Source organism: Monomorium pharaonis, chromosome 3 (genome assembly GCF_013373865.1).
Source record: "Monomorium pharaonis isolate MP-MQ-018 chromosome 3, ASM1337386v2, whole genome shotgun sequence".
Taxonomy (NCBI): Eukaryota; Metazoa; Arthropoda; class Insecta; order Hymenoptera; family Formicidae; genus Monomorium; species Monomorium pharaonis.
The window spans coordinates 586,066-605,961 of NC_050469.1; the positions used below are offsets into that span (position 1 = coordinate 586,066).

A 19,896-nucleotide genomic window follows, 5' to 3' on the forward strand; every position below is an offset into this window, starting at 1 on the left:
CTTCTATTTTAGAACCATCAGTGAATATTCTTATTGTGTCCTTTTCTTTTAATCCATGTTTGTTCTGTATTTCTTGTATTATTTCTTGATCATTTACTTTCTTCTTTTCTTTGTACTTTTCTCCTATATCCATTTCTATATTAACTTTGTTTGTTAGATCCCAGTAGTTCATTTGATACAGCTCATTTCTTACGTTTTTACCTAGTATTTCTGCATCCTTCTTGACTCGGTTCCATGCCTCCACAAGGATACTATCTTTCTTCCATGGGGTGTTTGTTTTCTGTCTCAGTTCTTCTTTGACTAGTGTTTCGATTTCCGTTATCTCACTGTCTTTCTCTGTAGTATCTTGTCCTATCATTTTTATCCAATAGTTTCTTGCTAACAGTTTTGCTCTGTTTGTCATTGTCATTACTTTTGCTTCTGCCAGCATGACATTCGTTGGGGTGCTATTTCTGTAACCCATTGCAGTTCTTATTCCCATATATTGTGCTTTCTCAATTTTGTTTGTAGCGTCTTCATTGTTTGTAGGCATATATATTGTAATACCATATTCTATGGATGATCTTACTAAACTTTTGTATAGTAATAAGGCTGTATTAACTTCCATGCCTCTTGATACTTTGTTGGCATATTTTAGGACATTATTTACTCTTCTTGCCTTGTCTCTCATTACATTGCAGTGCTTTATAAACTGCATCTTGCTATCTAACCATATTCCGAGAAATTTTACTTCTGATTGTAATTTTATTCTTTGCTTCTTGTATTTAATTGACACTGAGTTGTTTATTATTCCCTTTTTGTTGAATTCCATTATTTTTGTTTTCTTGGGGTTTATTTCTAAACCTAAGTCATCTAATGCTTCTTGTAAGTCTTCGAGAGCACTCTCGATAAGCATAATTCTTGTGGTGAGGAATCTTTCACTACAGTACACAGCCACATCATCTGCAAATTGTACCTGCTTCACCTCCTTTGGTATGTTTTGGCTAATATTGTTTGTATATATATTATACAGAATTGGGCTCAACACAGCTCCTTGAGGTAAGCCTTTGTATATTTTTTTGTGTGTTGTCTCTTTATATTCTGTAATGAATTCCACTTCTCTTTCGTAAAGTAAGTCATTTATGCTGTTTATTATTTTGCTGGGGCATCTTTCTTTCTGTAGCTTCTGGATCATAACGTCGTATAGTACATTGTCATATGCTGCCGTGATATCTATAAAAGCAACCATGGTGTTTTGGTTCTTTAACAGTTGCGTGTTAATGTGTGTGCTCAGCTTCGTTAGATTGGCTTGACATGATTTGCCTTTCCTAAAACCAGATTGCTGTTTATCAAATATATTGTTTGTTTCAGCCCACCAGTTCAATCTTTCATTAATAATTCTCTCATACAGTTTCCTCATGCATGACGACAGTGAGATCGGCCTCACGTCTTCCTTATCCTGTTTATCAATAAAGATGACTTGAAATTTTTTCCAGTCTTCCGGGATTTCCATACTACCTTCAAATATTTGGTTGAAAATATGTGAGATGATTGATTCATATACTTCTGGCAATTCTTTCAACATTTTGTATTCTATGTGATCCAGCCCGGGAGCTGAGCTTCCCTTTGCTTTTTTAATAGCTCTTCTTACCTCTTCCACTTTTATTTCTTTGTTGAGGTCTGTTTCTTCGTGTACTGTTATTTTGTTTATTTTCTTAGTAGGTGCCCATGGCAGTGCGTATTCTTGAATTTTCTTAACAATTGTTGCGTTTCTGTCTTTGGTTTGCCACTTATTCCAATTCACTGTCTTTTTTGGGTTCCTTAGTATTCTCAATTTATTCCAAACATATGTCATGCCAATATTTTTATTTATACTTTCTATAAAGGCATGGAAATTGTTTCTCTTTGTTTGATTGATAGTTTTCTTTGCTTGTGCCTTTGCTTTTTGAAATTCTATGAAATCTTTTAGCGATTGTGTCTTGTAAAATTGTTTTAGAGCACTTTTTCTTGCTTCTATGCATTTTTTACAATCCTCATTCCACCAGGGTTTTTGGCTAGCTTTCTTGTCTCTTCTGTTATTAAGAAATCCTATACTTGGTTCTTTTTGTTTGATACTCTTACCTTTTTTATTTTCTACGCCATATTTCAAACCTTCTATAAGTAGATTGTAAACTTGTTGTGTATCTTTCTTCTCCCAGTCTTTCATTTTTTCATTATACCATGTCAATAGAACTTCCTTATATTTTTTCCAGTTCATGTATTTTTTGGTTATTCTATTAGTCTTTTTTCTGTAGTACTCTGTTATCATGTTAATTTTGACGCTGATGGGATGGTGGTCCGAGCTCCATGTATCACTTACTTGCTGGTGATCCGTTTTATCTATCAGATTTGTTGATACAATAACCAGATCCAAGTTTGACCTTGACTTGTCATGTGATCCCATGTAACTTTTGGTATTTGTGTTTATAACATATAAATCAGCTTCCCACACAGCATCCGCAAGTATTGTTCCATTGTTGTCTGTGTTTCTACAGTTCCAAGCAGTATTGTGGGCATTAAAATCTCCTGTAATAATAAGGTTTCTTACCTTTTTAAATTGATCCATGAATTGACTCCACTCCTTTTTAATCATTTGGTGTCCTGGTTGTCGGTACAAAACAATTATGGTAAGGGTCTCTTTATGTTTAATATTATTTATTCTTACTGCCGTAACTTCACATAGTCTAGGAGTATTCCTGAGCTGCAGTCTTTGGTACTTGATACTATTTCTGATGATGATGGCTGTTCCTCCTGCACCAATATTAGAATTATTCCTCCTGTTTGTTCTTTCTATGTTATAACCTTGCATGTGTAATTTATCCTCTTCCTTTAGTTTTGATTCTGTTACGCATAGAATGTCAATTTCGTTAATTAGGTTATTTAGTTCAGGTATTTTTCCTCTAATGCCTCTGGCATTCCATACGACTAGGTCCATTCTTCTCGGTCCTTTTGCTTATCCTCTTTTTGTTTTCTTTCTTCTATCACTTTGTTGATTTCACCATGCAATACCTCAATTACTTCTTTTAGCGCAAGCAAGAAATACTCGTTTTGTTCATTCCGTTGAATGACTTGTCTTATGCTCTTAACAGCGATTTCTTTGTCTTTTGGCTCTTCAGTGTGCACATTGTCCTTTTCCTTTTCTTCTTCTTCATAGGCATTTGCCTGTCTTGCACTATTATTATTGTCTCTTTTATTTTTGGTTCTTTGGCTTATCCAATATCTGTTTTCATCTTCTTTTCTCTCTTCTTCTATCCATTGTTTGTATTCACTTTCCTTGATTTTTTGTCTCTGAATGTTAATGGTCTTGCCACTTGTTGTTGCCTGTTGTCTTATTTGTCTCTCTTTGCTTTTCATTATTGCAGCTTTTCCTCCTGTTATGTATGCATCACTCATGCTTGTTCCTGCTTTGTCACTTATGAGTGCATCACGATACCTTGTGGATTTCTGTCCCAATTCCTGTTTTGCTTCAGTGATCGAGATGTTTTTCTCCGCAGCGTGTCTTAGAACATTTCTTTGATGTATGAATTCACAGCATAGTTTACTATTTGCCTTGTGAGCCTCGCCACAGTTTTTACATTTTGGTGTTTTGTCGCAGGTCCCATGGAATCTGTCTCCACATATAATGCATACTTTTTCTTTTTCTCTACAAACAGCCTGCACGTGGCCAAACCTGTAACACTTAAAGCACTGTTTTACGTCCAGGATGTATGGTCTTATCTTAATTCTAACTAGTCCCCCGTACAGAGAGAGGAATCTAGGCATCATGTTGCCTCTAAATGTGATTATTATATTGTTGGTTACAATACTTTCCATTTTTTTCTCTATGTTGTTGTACCTTCGCGATATTAACTTTTCCATCTTTTGTATATCCTCTCTATGATCTATAGCAATGGCTAGATCCTCGACTTTGTCACCCCAATCAGTTACTACGCCCTTGATTGCAGTATTCCTCTCGAGTACGCTGAACTCAAGCTCTTTTATTTTTTCAATCTTACGAATTACTTTGTTTGCCTTATCAATGCCAAGGTAGTGTAAATCAGCAGTTCTAAATCCGGTTTTTATAAAGGTTTCTGGCTTTATGTCTTCTTTTGCTAATGTATTGAGAATTTTAAAGCAATTAATCTTACCTCGTTTTTCCATACTTTCTTGCCTAAGTCTTACCGATATTACGCAGTCCCCTTTATGTCCTGCCTTAAAGTTTTTTTCTTCTTTTTTGTTTGCTTGTGGATCGTGTCCTCCATAATTATACAGGATCTTACCGTTTCTACAATAAACTGTTTCTTTTTTTGGTTCATCGTCTGTAAAGTACGTAGTGGACGATGCTGTTGTATCTAGAGCCGTTTGATGTAGTTCATCGTCTCTTGATGATATTGAATCGGTTGTTGTATTCATTTCGTCACTTTTTCCTGTATCTTCTATTGCTCGAATTTTCCTTTGTTTTATTTCTTCCTGTTCTTTTTTTTCTTCTTTGTCTTGCCTCTTTCTTTTTCCGGCACTTTTCTTATTCTTTCGCCTTTCCTCAGATTCCACATCCATGCGGTCCTCGTTACTGCTATTATCACTATAGGTTAGATCTATTTTTTCCTCCTTACTTGGGCTCACACCTATTATTTTTTCTACACTTTCTTTAGATAGATCACTTTTCACTATTGAGCTCTTTGCTTTAGCTTCTATTTCTTCGCTTTTAGTATTGCCGCGTTTCGCGGTGTTCTCATCCTCCTTGTCTTTGTTCTCTTTGTTCCGCGGCGCTTGCGCAGGCTTCATTCTCGAAAGTTCTATTCTCTTTACCGGGAACTTGAGCACACTTCTTTCCAATCCTTTAAACGTGTCGGATTTTCGTGACACTTTCTCTTTTTTAGGCTTTATTACCCTTTTCAGGGATTTTATCACCTCTCTTTTAGCCCTGATAAGGGCTGGTCGTATTTCTACTAAATTGCGTGGCGCCGTTTGTAAGCTATCACACCTCTCCCGTCCGATCACCACGCGCTCTCACATGCGACTGATCTTCTACTCTAGTTTATCCTATAAGAAAGGGGTTGCGTAAGTTGCGTTGCGATATTTACTGTCAGTTGCTGTCAGTACTGAAAATCTACAGTACATGTGACGTAAACTATAGATTTTTAGTGGCAGTGAACATTGGAACGCAGCCAAAATAGATTTTATTAATTTAACTTTTAAATTTATTGTAACAAAAATGTATGTTGGCGAGACCAGAAATAACTTACGGCGTTTTAAAGATCTGTGTCTGCATAATTAAATAACATATCAAACAGTATTAATTATTATAATACACTGCTCGCATCACAAGTTTTTATTTTATCTAGCGAATATATTCACCGGAAATGACGTGCGGACAGTTTTGAATGAATTTTAAAAGTATTTCTCTCAAACTTCTCTTGTTGGATTTAATTAATCTTTTTTAATTAATCGTTTCAAATATATTTCACTATTAATTAATTTATTAATTTTACTCTATCATCATTAATGACGCTACTTTTAGTGAGAATTAATATTAATGTAATTAATAAAAATTGCATAGATGTAATATAACTTCAGTTTTTATATTTAATCATATACGTATTATTTTTTTAATTAAAAATTTTTTTAAGTTAAAAAATTAATACACTTGTGAGGTGTCGCGGCACTCGCGGTAGAGGCACCTGCGCGTGTGTGTTAGTTATTCTCTTACATCATGTGACTTGTTCTTTTTCGCTGTATTGCTGCACTGGTGCAACAAGTTAGAGTAAGACAAATATATTTTTTCTCATTTTAACTTATTGCACTAGTGCAGCAGTGCAACGAAAAAAAAACAGGCCTATGATCACGCCGCTAACCTGTAATGTGCTCACGAGCACATTATAAATTTTTAATAAATAGTTCTGAATTACTGCAGTACCTATATATTACAAACTTAATTGATGGACAGTATTTTCCTTTCTGACGAGAATTTTATGTTCTTAACCCAATAAGTTGACAAAATCTTCCTCGACACACGATTATGCTCGCGAGCACATTATCAATTTTTAATAAATAGTTCTGAATTACTGCAGTACCTATATATTACAAACTTATTTAATTAATGGAACAGTATTTTCCTCTCTGACGAGAATGTTATATTCTTAACCCAGTAAGTTGATAAAAAATCTTCCTCGACACATGATTGCACATATCAAATGTTTCTTGTGAACTTTCTTTCTTTTGGCTCGCACCTGTTTTGGATTACCAAGAGGGAACACCATGATTAACGTGAGCGTAAGTCAGCTCGTGAATCAAGTCGACAAGACCGATTTTACACTGTACACAGAATGGGAGGATACATGTTTTAAAATTATAGTGTTGAGATCAAGTACAGTACCGTTAAGTGGCGAGGTATATAATGTATAGAATAATGTATGTTTAATATTTACAATATATATATATATATATATATATATATATATATATATGAAACAAAATTTCAGAATAAACAATCCTACAACTTATTTATCACAAAATTGAAGTATCACTGGTTAGAAGCTGGCAAGTGTTATGTATTGACAATTAACTTAATGTTTCAGATGCATGTAGAGAATGCCAACTACTTTCTAAATCACTTGGACGAATCTTTTAAAACATATCTGGAGAAAACAAAAGACGCATTCTCTGGTAAAAATGCTGACATACAGTTCTTTTTGCAAGACGATACATTCACATGGAAACAACAAAATATCCTCACTCGTGGAAAAATTGCTGTGCACTCTCTTTCAAATATATTAATTCTTTCTGACACTTTAAAAAAATCGTTAGAACTTTATCAAAAGTGTCAGGAGCAAGCATTGACACTAGAGAGCGAAAACGAGCGTCTGAACAAAGCTAATACAAAACTGATCACAGATATAGAAGAAATGATAAATGTAAAAATTACTATGGAGAAAGATCTTTACATGAAATTTCTTACACTTTTAAATACAAAGAAGAAAAAAATTAGGGAGCTCAAGCAGGCTCTAGATAATACCAAAAAAACAACCAAATCGGTGTACGATGAAACTACTGATGATGAAAGCGAGGAATCAGAAATAGAAAGTAAGAAAATACATAATACTGAATCTTCTAAGACTATGAAAGACAAGATGGATTATGAAAGTGAACAAGAAGCAACACCAAAGAAAAATCTTAAGAGATGTACGAGTTCCTCCTCTAGTGAAGATACAAGTCCTAAGCCTTCTACAAGTAGAGGCAATTTAACTTTACAAAATATAAACATTCCTGATATAGTAAAATTCAAACAAATCCCTAACAGCTCAGAAGAATCCGAAGAGGATATATTTTCCTAATAGTAAAGTAATATATTGTATTTTCTTCCTTATACTTAAAAGAAAAAAATTATGCAATGTTTTAAATTATATAATTGTTTATCGAATTATTTTTTATAAAAAATTTTATATAAAAGATTACTAGTGTGCACATATTCGATTTAAAATAAATTAAAATGTTCTAGTCTAATGTTTTAAAAGGATTATATTAAAACAAATCGATTATGCAATAATATATTGATAATAATCGATAATATATTAGAATAAAATTTAATTGTATTTTAATACATGAGAACAATTGGCTATGTATTTTGTGTACATTACAACTAAGTATTAATTACTTAATATATAATGAATATATTGACTTATTTTGTATATTTTGACAATGAGAATATTTTTTTATAAAACAATAGAATGTATAAAATAAATATTTAATAAAAAAGTATTTTGATACAGAAACAATTATGGAGTTTTAACCAGTATTTTGTGAATTTTATACTTGATTACAAAACAATTAAAAATCAATTGTATGATGAATTGCTTTGCATCTTTAAATGTTTAAATTGTCATTTAAATTGATTATACACAAAAGGATTAGAAAAAAGATTCAGGATTTTAAAACTCACATGATTGTAAAAATGGATTTAAAAGATTAACAACAATTAGATTGCCTATGTGTTAATGTTATCCACAATATATTTTACATAAAATATATATTACAATGTTATCATTCATAAATAACGAATAATAGTAATAATAATATTTATCGTTCTAATAATCAATATGCAAATGCCGAAATTTACATAATTAAGTACATCATGTTTCACAGTAGAAATTTAAAATGTGCAATAAAAGCATCAAGCGAATTTGATAAACGTATCACTCGACGATTTCATTACAAATATCAATCTCGTCAATCTACGATAATTGACTTACAATTAGTATATAGTTTTTACTTGGGATAGTTAAAGTGTGTGTATGTATTTATGTATGTATTCTCTATATGACTGATTGTGGGAATATGATTGTTTGAAATTGTAACAGATAAACATCGTACAAAGTACGCGCGGTTCCTTGAATGTATAAGGTAAATATTCAGGTTTATTTATCCAAAAGTAGTTCCAGAATATTAGGTAAATTTTTGAAATATGAATAAACTACAAATTTGAAATATAAGCGGAAATGTAATACTCCAGCGCTGCTCAATTGCCCGCAATTATCGTCGAAAACAAACATCTCGAATAAATCTCTTTTAATATATAATATATAAAACGTAATTATTAAAGACTGTAGACTAGAATATGGCCGAATGTGTGAGCTCTTATATCTAATTAAGGACGTAAAACCATCTTTAAGGGCTATTCTACAATGGCTGTAGCAGTAGTTGTAAGTAAATAGTAAGCAAATTGACCCATTTTTTTTTACGATTCAAAAATAATCGATAGTGATTGGCCTACTTAATGCTTACTTCTTACTACTATGACCAATGTAAAATGGCCTTAACAAAGATTATACAACTGTTGAGTTAACGAAATAAATGTGCCATAATTTCCGAAACGATCGGTACAACGTTAAATTACAATTGCGCAACAAAGTAAAGACTTTCAAAGGTTCAGTAACAATACCAGTAGCGCTATAAAATCACAAAACAATGACGATTCGGAATGTCGAAGTGCATTGCTCGGTGCCGCAAGCGAATAGATTAATGTAGGACAGTGTCTTTCACACGTGACGTCTTTTTACCCTTTCCTGATGTGGAAGAGCCAAAGTTGGATCAAAGGTTGGTCTGAACACAGGTTTGAAAGGTAGCAGAAGTACATTTTGATTGTATGAGTCATTTAGAAACATCCACCTCGCAACAGATTCTCTGGGAAGTTTCCTATCGCGTTTGCCCTTTCAAACTCGCATTCAGACCGATGTTACTCAGCCAGGCATCTTCCGATTTATCATAGCGCCCAGATCCGGTACAATTTGCCTCTGCTCGCGATTGAACAGCAAAGTTCTCGCATTCAAAAATGACAAATCCGGTAATTGATTCAAAACTTTCACGGTCTCGGCTTGCACAGTCATTGGTCGACCATATCGGTCCATGACCACGTGTTCCGCACCTTGCGTATTCTCTTTTTTACCTACCACTACCTTTCTATGATACTCTTGTACCCTGGAGGTATTATTGCTTACTGAAAATGACTTATTGTTGGTCAGAGGGACACTTCTCAATGCTCGATGCGATGGATTGCTTTTCTGTTTGACTCCGAAATCTGACTCCGACTTCTTCCATTCCACTGTACAGGGTCCTGGCAATGGTTCTATTATTTTGGATGTCTGAGATAGTTTTTGCTGTTTTAGTGAACTGCTCGTCAATTCAGATAAATTTTGCGATTTCACGGATTGACTACTTAATTCTTGTACAACTGCTTCTGATTGATCTGTATTAATAATAAAAATTGATTAAGTAACTAATGGATGTATGGAATAATTTTAAAAATATTATAAATGCTTAAAATTAAACAATGGAATCTACTTGATACTTGATATACGTCTAATATACGTTTAGAAAAGATATCTGTCTATTTGAAACAAGAATTAAGAACGTATATGCATGTGCAAAGACAAAGACATTACAGATTATAGCTTGAGCACTTACAGTGATAAACGGAGTTCGTTGAGCAAGATGACTGATGATAGGATTCGGAATGTGTGGAGCAATGGGGTGTTAGTAGAGGGTCAAATGGACACAACAAATCCAGAGGCAGAAGAGCGGATAACCCACCACCACCACCTGTATCGTTATTTTTTGCAACATTTAGGACAAAATTCAACACACACTTGATCCTTATGTTATAAGACAACACCATTCTACTTTTAAATACAGAATATTTATTCGAGAAAATATTCTGTTTCTCTACTTTGTTATATGTGGTAATGATCATTTAGCAAAATATGAGACATATAGCATTTTTTTCTTTAATGCAATATCTTAACTATCAAACATGCAATTACAATAAATACTTACTAGCATCTAGAGGATTTACAAGGCCAGAACTATTCCAATCAAATTGGGCGGCAGGTACTTCCTAATACATTACAATTATTTATTAATATATATTTACATACTTACACGTACTTTGTAGAAATAAAGCTTCAACTTACATCTGAACAAGCTGTACCCTGCATCTTGCTGATACTGGCTGCAGAAGACTGTTGAGGTTCAGCAGTAGCTTTAATTGGCTCTAATGGAGTAAAACCAAGATTTGCAGCAAACCTCGGTATATTCGGATTCCATCTCGGTCCAAACAGCTTTAATTTCACATTATAAATATTACTCTTTTTTTATAAATGTGTAAAATATTTTAATGAGGAAATTATTATGCATACTTACAATATTCCGGGAATCGATGCCAAGAGCATTCAAAAGAACGTTGTTACTACTACTGTTCGCCCATTGATAAGTAAGAGCATTGGTTTCTTCCACGCTCTTCACATTCTTCCAAATTTTATCCATCTTATCTATTAAGGCTTTCAATTCAACTTTATTATGTTCAGAAACTATAGGAAACATGTTTGTTATTATATCTTCTATTTTATTCGCGGCCTGAAATTTTAATTTTTGATTATAAATTATATATATCAAAAGATATTAAATTATATTATTTATGTATAATGCAAGACTAAGAATCTAAATAAAAGCAACGCACTGGTTACTCTACTAAACTACTGCTAGCAATCTTATTTTATATAAACATTCCTAAACTCACATTCTTATTTTCTATCCGACATATAGATTTTTTTAAACTAAACTGTTGTGTTTCTACTACATCCGTTGACATTTCGAAATTACTAAAATCTCCAAAATCATCGTCCTCAGGTACCTTCAGTTCCTTCGTATCATCAGATTTCAATTCTACCGTTGTGTTTGAAAAATTGGTAAAATCGCCAAAATCATCATCCTCATTATTTGCACCAGGACTATTGAATCCAGGACAGCTATTCTCTTGTGCTTCGGTTGCTGTTGGTTCAATCACTTGTAAGTGAAAATCATAAAATTCACCATCGCTAAAATATATTACAGAATTTTCGTTTTTATATGTGGCACTATCTTTGCTTGTGGTACTCGTAATATTAACTTTAGCCTTTAAACAGTCGAGGGATGCATTAGTAGATGGCAGTGAAGCTTCTTTAATTGGTGAAAATTTTTGTATACAAGATGCATCAACTGGAGATGTATGTAAATCATGAATTTGTACTGTCTCGTATGTACCATTACTGGATATCGAATTGTAGTTATTTGTCAATTCCGATACATTGTCGAAATCCCTATGCTCCATAAATTCTGTAAAATTGGAATTAACGTGTGCGTCAAAACCGTTTTCCGGAATATACTGTTTTCGTGTCTCTTCGTTACTTGACTCTTTTTCTTCGGAATAAATGGAAATTTCCTCACTCGCCTCATTCATACCTATTTTTTGAACAGTTTGATTTTTCGTTTCTACTGCTAAATATTTGTTTTCTTTTGATTGTACAGTATTTTTTACATCAGCTATATCGTAGAAATTATTAGGAAAAGTACTCGTATCGCTTTTTTTGCTAGAGTTTCGAAGGTGAATGTCTTCAATATGTGGATGTACAGATGTATCATCTAAATTTGATTCCTCTCTTACAGTATCGTCGTCGAAAGCAAAATCAAAACGGAAAGAATTATTTGCAGTTCTACTCGATTTCTCATTACTCGTCTCGGTGTTAGATATTACATCGTACATTTCTATATATTTCGACTGAATACTGAATTCGCAGTCTGGTTGTCTAAAAACATTGGTACCATCTACATTAAGTTCCTGTGAGGTAACAAAACTGGAAATTGTCCTCTCGTCGTGACTGAAGGTAGATTTATCGTTAGTATCATTGACACAGATTTCATTCCCGCCGTATGGCGCGTAAGTTTCTTCAATCTCATCCGTTACGTTAGATTCCGCATCCATAGAATTAGGCTTATCGTTCATATAATCCGTCTGCAGAACCGTCATGGTTACATCCACTTTTTTATCAGCGTCGTCCCATTCAGTGGCATCTTTAAACTGTTCGTAATTATAAAAATCATCGTCCAATTGTTGCAGAATGTCCGGCGAACTCGTGGGATCCTCCAAGTCTAGACTCACGGGTTCTACCTCGTCATTTGCCTCCAAACCATTCGACGATCCCTCCTGCTCACTAGCTGTTTTTACACTATCAGCTAAACTACTATTGTTGCTACTAATTATATCTGTATCAACAAAATTTTCCTTAGCTAAAACATTCCGAGTACAAACGTGATCAACGCTATTACTAATCTCAACATTACACGACTCGCCACTCCTAGATGAATCTAATATATTGTGTTCCGTTATACTAGAGTCTTGAAAATTATTTTCCAATACATTACTATTATCTGTTCTATCTTTCAATCTTATGTGGCTCACATTGTTCTCCGTCTTCTCGACGATCAACAGATCATCGATAACACCACATTTTGAAGCTTTGTTTATCTTAGAGCAACTATCCAATACTGGTGACTCGTTAATACCATTTATTCTAGGAGATATATTCTGTGATGCTATTGGTGTTTGCATCGGAGTGACAAGTTTTTGTGGGGACTCTGATGAAACAGATAAACCTATAATAACCATTTTACCAATTAGAAGACAATTACATGCTACAATATGGAATATGATTTAAGACTTTGCTAAACACAATTGCAATTAATTTATACATAAGTACCATCTATTCCACCAGTGAAGTCTCCAAATTCATCCTCATCGGACTCTCCGAAGTTGTCTAAGGGCGGTGGTGTGGAGCTGACTAAAGGTGGGAAAGCCATGGTTTTCTCCTGTTTTAAAGAACATCAACACATTTTACCTTCTACAAATGTCAATGGAATGGGAAGGAGAGATTTAAAATGATAAGTCCCTCGTTTCATTAGGATAACGCGGAATTATTCGACCAGCATCTCACTACTCTTCGGTCGGGTACGCAAGCTTTGTTTACAACTACGCCGTCCCTTCCACTCCATGCGTACATCCGTATGTCAAACGCGTTAAGGTTAAGTCGCTTTCTCGGACACGGACTCGGGGAGGGTTTTCCCGTGGCCGAGCGAAAGGTGGAGTTCCGAAGCGGAGCTCTCACGCGATGACGACAATGATGACGACGCCGCCGACGGCGACGACGTCTTTGGTCTCACCGTCGCTCTCGGGGCTGCTACCACCACGTACCCAGCTCAATAATTCTGGATCTTGCGATGCCTATCGGCACAATTCTATCTCGACACTGTCATCTCGGTGATCACCTCGCGGCGCGTGTCCGCGTATATGGGCGCGACGGATCTCTGGAATTATCACAGCCAGGTAACGAGTCGTCCAACGGTAGGTCGTCCGTGCGTGACGATTGGATGCACGATGACGGCGATCATATCATACATCGCAAATATGTAGCATCACCTGTTCCAGAACGCGCTAGCGCGTGCGCAACGCACCTATCGTGCGTTGGCCCGGCCCACCTCGCGGCTGTTTAAAATTGGTTCGCGGTAAATATAAAATTATATGCTATACAAAATAAATGCATAATTTGTAGCAGTAATTTTTTGGAAAGATCTAACGTTATACACTTTAATACATGTACAAACTGTTACTTAATGATATGTTTCGTATCTTATTATGTATATATAACTTCTTATAACATTATTAATTTACATGTTTAATATATTAATATGCATTACATATAAAATGTTACATATAACATATTTTGCATGCATATACATTACATTATATTAATTACATATAATAATAATAATAATAATGTAGTATAGATTATTGTATGTCTTTATCTCTCTTTTTATTGCTTATGATAATTTAATATCACATTTTGTAAAATATTAATTGTATTTTATTATTTATTGAAAAAGCAAACTTGTAGGATAATCAATATGTATCTACTACAGTAAAAATTATTTTGCACAAATACACCGTTACGTGCGTATTTAATTACTTATTGGTATAATGATTAAAATGGAAACAAATGGAAAAAAATAACGAGTTGATATCTGAGAAAACCCTTTCAAGATTAGTTTTATTCGGAAGCGTGCTTAGTGCGCCTGTGTTTCCTCATGTCTCCCTTTTGTCTGAAGCATCTACCGCATATGTCGCATGAGTGCGGCTTTTCCCCGGTGTGTATCTTGATATGGTTGTTCAAAGCCTCTGTTCTGGTGAAAGCCTTCTCGCAGTAATGGCACTTGTATCTGCGATCGCCACGATGTATTAATCTGTGCTGATAAAACACGGACCCAGTCAGGAAAGCCTTGTTACACACGTCGCACTTGAACGGCCTCTCCCTCGTGTGCTTCTTCCTGACGTGATCCGCCAAGTCCGGCTTTATCGTAAAACGCTGATCGCAATATTCGCAGGCGTAAGGCTTGATGCCCATGTGAAATCTCTTATGAGTCCACATGTGACTTGACTGAGTGTAACTTTTTCCGCAGATGTTGCAAACGTACGGCCTCAATCCATTATGTCGCCTTTTATGTGCGTTTAACGAATTTGCCGTAGGCAGCAGACTGCCACAAATGTCGCAGGGAAACTTGGAGCATTGATCTCGTCCGTGATCCTGTATATTCTCGCTTTTATCGAATACACTCCCGCAGAGTTCGCAGATGAATTTTGCGTCGCCTGACTCGGATAATCTGGATGCACGGTCGTGCCGGTTCTGCTTATGCTTGTACAGCAGGGATAACTCCTTCATGTCCTTGTTGCAGACGTCGCATAGGAAGACGACGAGAACTTTGAACAATCTGGGATGTTCCCTCCAGTGTAAAACAGCTTCCGCGAACGATTTGTAAGTGGCCATGCATGTGTTACAAGTGTACGGTCTTTCGACAACGTGACGCTTTTGATGAGTCTTTAAGTTGTCCGCGTTGGTGAAATGGCTGTTGCAAAACTCGCAATGATACAGCTTGGATGTCGATAGCTCCTCGATCAGCGTGATCTTATCCTCGTGTATTATCTTGTAATGAATGTCCGCGTCATCGCAAGAGATGAACACTTCCCCGCATTGGATGCATTTCCAGACGGTCTGGCTGCTCTCAATAATGATGCAGTGACTCGCGACATGCTTGTTCAATCTTGATTTCTGCGTAAAGCTCTTTGAGCACTCCGAGCATTTGTAAGGCTTCTCGGGCAGGTGCGTCACTACGTGACGCTTCAGAGTGTAACCATCGAAAAATCCTTTGTTGCACACTTCGCAAATGTGAGGTCGATTTTTACCGTCGACGCAAACGTGCACTCGTAGCGCTTCCTGATTCTCGAATAACTTTCCACACTGCAGACACGAGACACTAATCTCTTTAGAATGTTGTCTTTTATAGTGGTAAAACAACTTCAGCTCTTTACCGAACGTTATCTTACAGATCTCGCAATATAATGCTTTCGCGCCTTTGTGAAATTGCATATGAAAGTTTAATCGTTCCTCAAAAGTAAACGTCTTGTCACATACAAGACATTTGTACGGTTTTGTTGTATTCTGTATACTGGGCTTACATTTATGATCGTTTAGTGTCTCCTCGGTGTGATAAAGATTCATGCATGCTCCACATTTTAGATATTTCTGACTAGTTCCCAAATATTGTAATGTGATGGAATAATTTTCTTCACTTTCGTTATTGACTTTAACATTATTAAATATATTCTCCTCGTCACTGCTTTCTATAATTATATCATTCTCATATAATTCCTGATCCTTTGTGTTCTTGAAAGTCTCTTCGCATATATTCATGAAGCCTTTTATGCATAAGGGACAGGATTGATCAGATTGATTAGAAAAGATTTGATTAGAAATGTTAAAAGATTGCTTCTCCTTTAGTATTGTTGAAAGGACTTCCTCTGCTTTAATGCATTGTGTGTCAAAATTGTCATACCAGTTTACTTTCTCAACACAGCTCAAGCAAAGCTGCTTTGGCAATGAGTCTGTCTTCTTAATCTACAATAAATCATTCATATAATACAGATATTTACATAAGCATTATACATAGTATACATGGACAAAAGTATGTTAATATATACATTTGTGAACACCATGTACAGTGTATGTGTGTATGTTTTATAAAATTAATTTTAATAAAATATCTTACCTTAACACTTAAACATGTATTTATTTTATGTGCCAATTTCATTGATTCTCCAAATTCAGAATAGATATATATTGGATTAGTAGTTTGACCAGCACACAATCGACAGAGAGCAAGCAATCCACTTTCTTTTTTATCTTGCATTGATAATTCCAATATTTCATTGGAAGAAAGTGGCTCCTCTTGAGACCATATCAAAGAACCATCCAAATTGTCAATATCATCTTCATGATCACTTAAGGTACTAATTGATTCTGATTTTGACATATTTTATCACTGTAAATCAAATTCATATAATGTAATAATCCAACCCTTTTATATTTATCTTACGCAAAATATGTACTATTATAAAATTATGATTTTTACAATTGTTTTATCAATTACAAGGGATATCACTTGATATTTTATAATTTCTACAATTTTTACTTATTTTACATAACAATAAAACTATCTAAAACAAAAATATAATACATATTGATCATATCATAAAATTATTTTATACACTGAATAATACTTGAAATGTCACTATAAAAATAGAACAGACTTACCTTTTCTTTTGTTGAAAAGAACATAAATATTTAAATATTCATGGCAAACTCAATATTCTTTATATAGTGAATTTTCTTGCTACCACGATTGCTTCTTCAAAGACAAACAAAGAAATTGGTTAACTAACTAGAAATAATTGCCTGTTACTTCAGAAAAACAAATGAAACTGTTTCTTTATTGCTTCTATTGTCTTCAAATTAATACAAATAAGACAGCAAAGATATGGAGGTTATGTATAATTTAATTTCTATTTGGTTCATATATAGTATACAAGTTAATAGAAATTGACAAATAATATCCATTAAATTTAGTTTAAAATATTTAAATATTGATAAAAAATTAATCTTATCAAAGATAAAAAAGAAATTATAATTTTGGTGACAAAATAATCAACTTATACACTTTACATATTTTTACTTATATATATATATATATATTCTTTTATTTATATTTCTACATTTATGTATAAAAAATTTTAAGAGAAAAGCAAATCATTTACACATTGATTCTTTTAATTTCATGTATAAAAATATTAATATTTCACAAATAAATATTCAAGAAATATATTATGCATATATTTCATTCACATATTCATATTCATATTCTAAAACTACTGACCATGTTACATCAATATACAATATCAGTATTAGAATGTATTTTTTAATTCATGATGAATATTCATGTATATTTATATATACAAAAATAATATTAATTAATTTGATATTATTACATATCGTAAATCATTTTTTATCCTACATTCTCGTAAACGTTTGCAATGGCGCAATGCAGTTAACAAATTTAACTTGGGCTTATCAATCTTTGTTTTTGTTTGTCTATAAAAATCTTCAGCTGTGAAAAAGTAGAGGTATCCTGAAAATTATTTCAAAAATTTATTAAGTTGTGTTTACATGATATTTAATGTTTATACATTGTTATAATTATTTATATCAACATATGTATATCAATACAAATTATTGAAACTAAAAACTTACCATTTTCTTCTCGGATGTCAAATTCCTGCTTCTTATAATGTAAAAATAAATTAATTTCACCTTTTTTTTGAGCAGCAGCTTTGCCTAATGATAAAATTGTATACTTTGCAATTAATGTCTGATTAATAGCACTTATAAAGTTATTAATTGTATCCAAATTATTAGTTGTTTGCCTCCCAATAATATATTTAGGCACTTTATTAAATTCTTCTAAAGTAATAAATGGTATTGTTGGACATACTTCTGGTTCATTAAAAAGAGTTCTTTTACAATCTGTCTTTTTAAGCTTTTCAATTATTTTACTACTACTAGGTATTTGTGCTGTTAACTGGTGGTGCATTGAATTTACAGTGCACTTTAACATATGAGGGGAGGATACAGTTGCATTCTGGTAACCTTGTATAAGTTCAGGTGGAACATTCTCTTCTTGATGAAGAATTCTTTTGTCCAAAGCATCAATCAATGTCAATAATTCCTTTGTAAACAAAAGTTTTATTCTATTTATTTTTAATCCTTTATCTTAAATAAAAATAAATTCTTGAAGATAATTTAACACTTACCTTGGAACGCAAGCTCTGTTCATTTATTCTTAGTAACATTTTCTTTGTTTCCAAGATACTAGATGAAATTTGTAATACTTCTTCATATGCTCTCCGAAGTTCATCCTTTATATTTTGCTTACCTATAAAAAGTAAAATACCCTAGGATAAATATTTTCTCTATCCTATAAAAATCAACAAATACAATGATAATATACCTTTTATTAATATTGTGGCCGCATTGAGTTCTTGCAGTCTCTTGGCTTGTGTATCAATTATCTTTTCCAGATTATCGTCATCCTGTCTCACAGGTTTATTTTCATCGAGCATAGCTTACTGCACAAATTGCATTAGACAATTAAATATATCATATTAAATTTGTATTTTATACTTGTATTGAATATATAAAATATATTTAATGTAAGGAAATTGTGTGGGCATAGCCTTATGTATGTGTGATGTGTTTATTAGACATAGGACTGGTTGTTCCAACTTCTTGGTAAACTTACCTATCAGATAAGCATCTCCATTTTTGCTAAATAAATAAAGGCAGACACATATTTACCTGATAGTTAAGTTTATCAAGAAGTTGGAACAACAAGCCATACCTGAACTTAACCAAATTTACAACAATTCCAGTTCCTCTTTCTACAGAAAATCCTAAAAAACCTACTTCAATCGCGGTATTCCAATATATCGCTTTTTTTTCCTTGTGTTTTATTGAATTATTATATCAGATATTATATCAAAAAATGTAAAATAATGTTTTCGGAGCACACGTAACGAACCACACACACCCTGTTGAATTTAAATTTTAGTGAAACATCGGTTGATTGCTCCCACTCCTACCACTCCTTTTACGACCAATCATGACCATTTTCCTTTGTAAAAGGCGATTTTTGGCGACTCGTTTGGTACATACGGCGTCATTGACTACGTTTAGGCCGGATCTACAATAGGTGTAGTAAGCCTTAAGTAATAAGGAATTAACCAATTATATTCGATTATTCTTCTCATATTCGATTATAATTGGTCAATTTCTTATGGCATAAGGCTTACTACACCTATTGTAGATCCGGCCTTAAGGGCCATCTACAATGGAGTGTTTTAGCTGTAAAGACCGTCACACATGAATTGACATAACCGTAACAGTAAGGTTTCAACCAATCACGTACTTAAATTAGCCGGTTACGGCAGGTTACGGTTATGGTCTCCCAATCCGATGCGTCAAAACCTTACGTTATGGTTATTGGTCTGTTCTTTCTAGCTGCACTATTGCACCGGTGCAATAAGTTAAAGTAAGACAAGTATATTTTTTCTCATTCTAACTTATTGCACCAGTGCAACAGTGCAGCTAG

General features: G+C 33.8%; 4 protein-coding genes across 13 annotated transcripts; 1 reads left to right on the plus strand and 3 right to left on the minus strand.

Annotated features, from left to right (window-relative positions):
* The first annotated feature begins 5,785 nt into the window (after positions 1-5,785).
* LOC105840107 (DNA repair protein XRCC4) lies at positions 5,786-7,400 on the plus strand. 3 transcript variants are annotated; one of them, XM_012686878.3, is made up of 3 exons: positions 5,786-6,145; positions 6,220-6,387; positions 6,576-7,400. In XM_012686878.3, exons 2-3 carry the CDS (start codon positions 6,256-6,258, stop codon positions 7,329-7,331), a joined length of 888 nt encoding a protein of 295 aa, XP_012542332.1. In that variant the 5' UTR covers positions 5,786-6,145; positions 6,220-6,255; the 3' UTR covers positions 7,332-7,400. The 3 variants fall into 3 exon arrangements, with proteins under 3 accessions (XP_012542332.1, XP_012542331.1, XP_028049996.1); XM_012686877.3 differs by having other exon boundaries at positions 5,789-6,145; positions 6,246-6,387; XM_028194195.1 differs by lacking the exon at positions 5,786-6,145 and having other exon boundaries at positions 6,271-6,408.
* A 572-nt stretch (positions 7,401-7,972) lies between these two features.
* LOC105840110 (aftiphilin) lies at positions 7,973-13,786 on the minus strand. 5 transcript variants are annotated; one of them, XM_036283678.1, is made up of 8 exons: positions 13,525-13,786; positions 13,065-13,173; positions 11,069-12,960; positions 10,693-10,905; positions 10,464-10,610; positions 10,327-10,387; positions 9,958-10,098; positions 7,973-9,739 (listed from the first exon to the last, which is right to left on the minus strand). In XM_036283678.1, exons 2-8 carry the CDS (start codon positions 13,162-13,164, stop codon positions 9,234-9,236), a joined length of 3,060 nt encoding a protein of 1,019 aa, XP_036139571.1. In that variant the 5' UTR covers positions 13,165-13,173; positions 13,525-13,786; the 3' UTR covers positions 7,973-9,233. The 5 variants fall into 5 exon arrangements, with proteins under 5 accessions (XP_036139571.1, XP_036139570.1, XP_012542343.1 ...); XM_036283677.1 differs by having other exon boundaries at positions 13,254-13,786; XM_012686889.3 differs by having other exon boundaries at positions 9,958-10,092; positions 13,556-13,785.
* Positions 13,787-14,213: 427 nt separating this feature from the next.
* LOC105840113 (zinc finger protein 726) lies at positions 14,214-17,366 on the minus strand. Of its 2 annotated transcripts, none has more exons than XM_012686893.3 (3): positions 17,007-17,366; positions 16,462-16,734; positions 14,214-16,310 (listed from the first exon to the last, which is right to left on the minus strand). In XM_012686893.3, exons 2-3 carry the CDS (start codon positions 16,723-16,725, stop codon positions 14,409-14,411), a joined length of 2,166 nt encoding a protein of 721 aa, XP_012542347.1. In that variant the 5' UTR covers positions 16,726-16,734; positions 17,007-17,366; the 3' UTR covers positions 14,214-14,408. The 2 variants fall into 2 exon arrangements, with proteins under 2 accessions (XP_012542347.1, XP_012542348.1); XM_012686894.3 differs by having other exon boundaries at positions 16,825-17,366.
* Positions 17,367-17,558: 192 nt separating this feature from the next.
* LOC105840108 (spindle and kinetochore-associated protein 1) lies at positions 17,559-19,489 on the minus strand. Of its 3 annotated transcripts, none has more exons than XM_012686880.3 (5): positions 19,336-19,489; positions 18,757-18,874; positions 18,560-18,681; positions 18,000-18,474; positions 17,559-17,877 (listed from the first exon to the last, which is right to left on the minus strand). In XM_012686880.3, exons 2-5 carry the CDS (start codon positions 18,866-18,868, stop codon positions 17,720-17,722), a joined length of 867 nt encoding a protein of 288 aa, XP_012542334.1. In that variant the 5' UTR covers positions 18,869-18,874; positions 19,336-19,489; the 3' UTR covers positions 17,559-17,719. The 3 variants fall into 3 exon arrangements, with proteins under 3 accessions (XP_012542334.1, XP_012542336.1, XP_012542333.1); XM_012686882.3 differs by having other exon boundaries at positions 19,212-19,482; XM_012686879.3 differs by having other exon boundaries at positions 19,147-19,482.
* Positions 19,490-19,896: the final 407 nt, after the last annotated feature.

Bases quoted from the DNA above. Each gene is read 5' to 3' on its own strand.
- LOC105840107 (XM_012686878.3), top strand. From the start codon at position 6,256: ATGATTAACGTGAGCGTAAGTCAGCTCGTGAATCAAGTCGACAAGACC. The intron at 6,388-6,575 runs GTATATAATGTA...TTAATGTTTCAG, and splicing joins CAGTACCGTTAAGTGGCGAG to ATGCATGTAGAGAATGCCAA.
- LOC105840110 (XM_036283678.1), bottom strand. From the start codon at position 13,164: ATGGCTTTCCCACCTTTAGTCAGCTCCACACCACCGCCCTTAGACAAC. The intron at 10,906-11,068 runs GTGAGTTTAGGA...TTAAAATTTCAG, and splicing joins GTCGGATAGAAAATAAGAAT to GCCGCGAATAAAATAGAAGA. The intron at 10,388-10,463 runs GTAAGTTGAAGC...GTAATGTATTAG, and splicing joins AGGGTACAGCTTGTTCAGAT to GAAGTACCTGCCGCCCAATT.
- LOC105840113 (XM_012686893.3), bottom strand. From the start codon at position 16,725: ATGTCAAAATCAGAATCAATTAGTACCTTAAGTGATCATGAAGATGAT. The intron at 16,311-16,461 runs GTAAGATATTTT...GATTTATTGTAG, and splicing joins ATACATGTTTAAGTGTTAAG to ATTAAGAAGACAGACTCATT.
- LOC105840108 (XM_012686880.3), bottom strand. From the start codon at position 18,868: ATGCTCGATGAAAATAAACCTGTGAGACAGGATGACGATAATCTGGAA. The intron at 18,682-18,756 runs GTATATTATCAT...TACTTTTTATAG, and splicing joins GGCCACAATATTAATAAAAG to GTAAGCAAAATATAAAGGAT. The intron at 17,878-17,999 runs GTAAGTTTTTAG...AATAATTTTCAG, and splicing joins TGACATCCGAGAAGAAAATG to GATACCTCTACTTTTTCACA.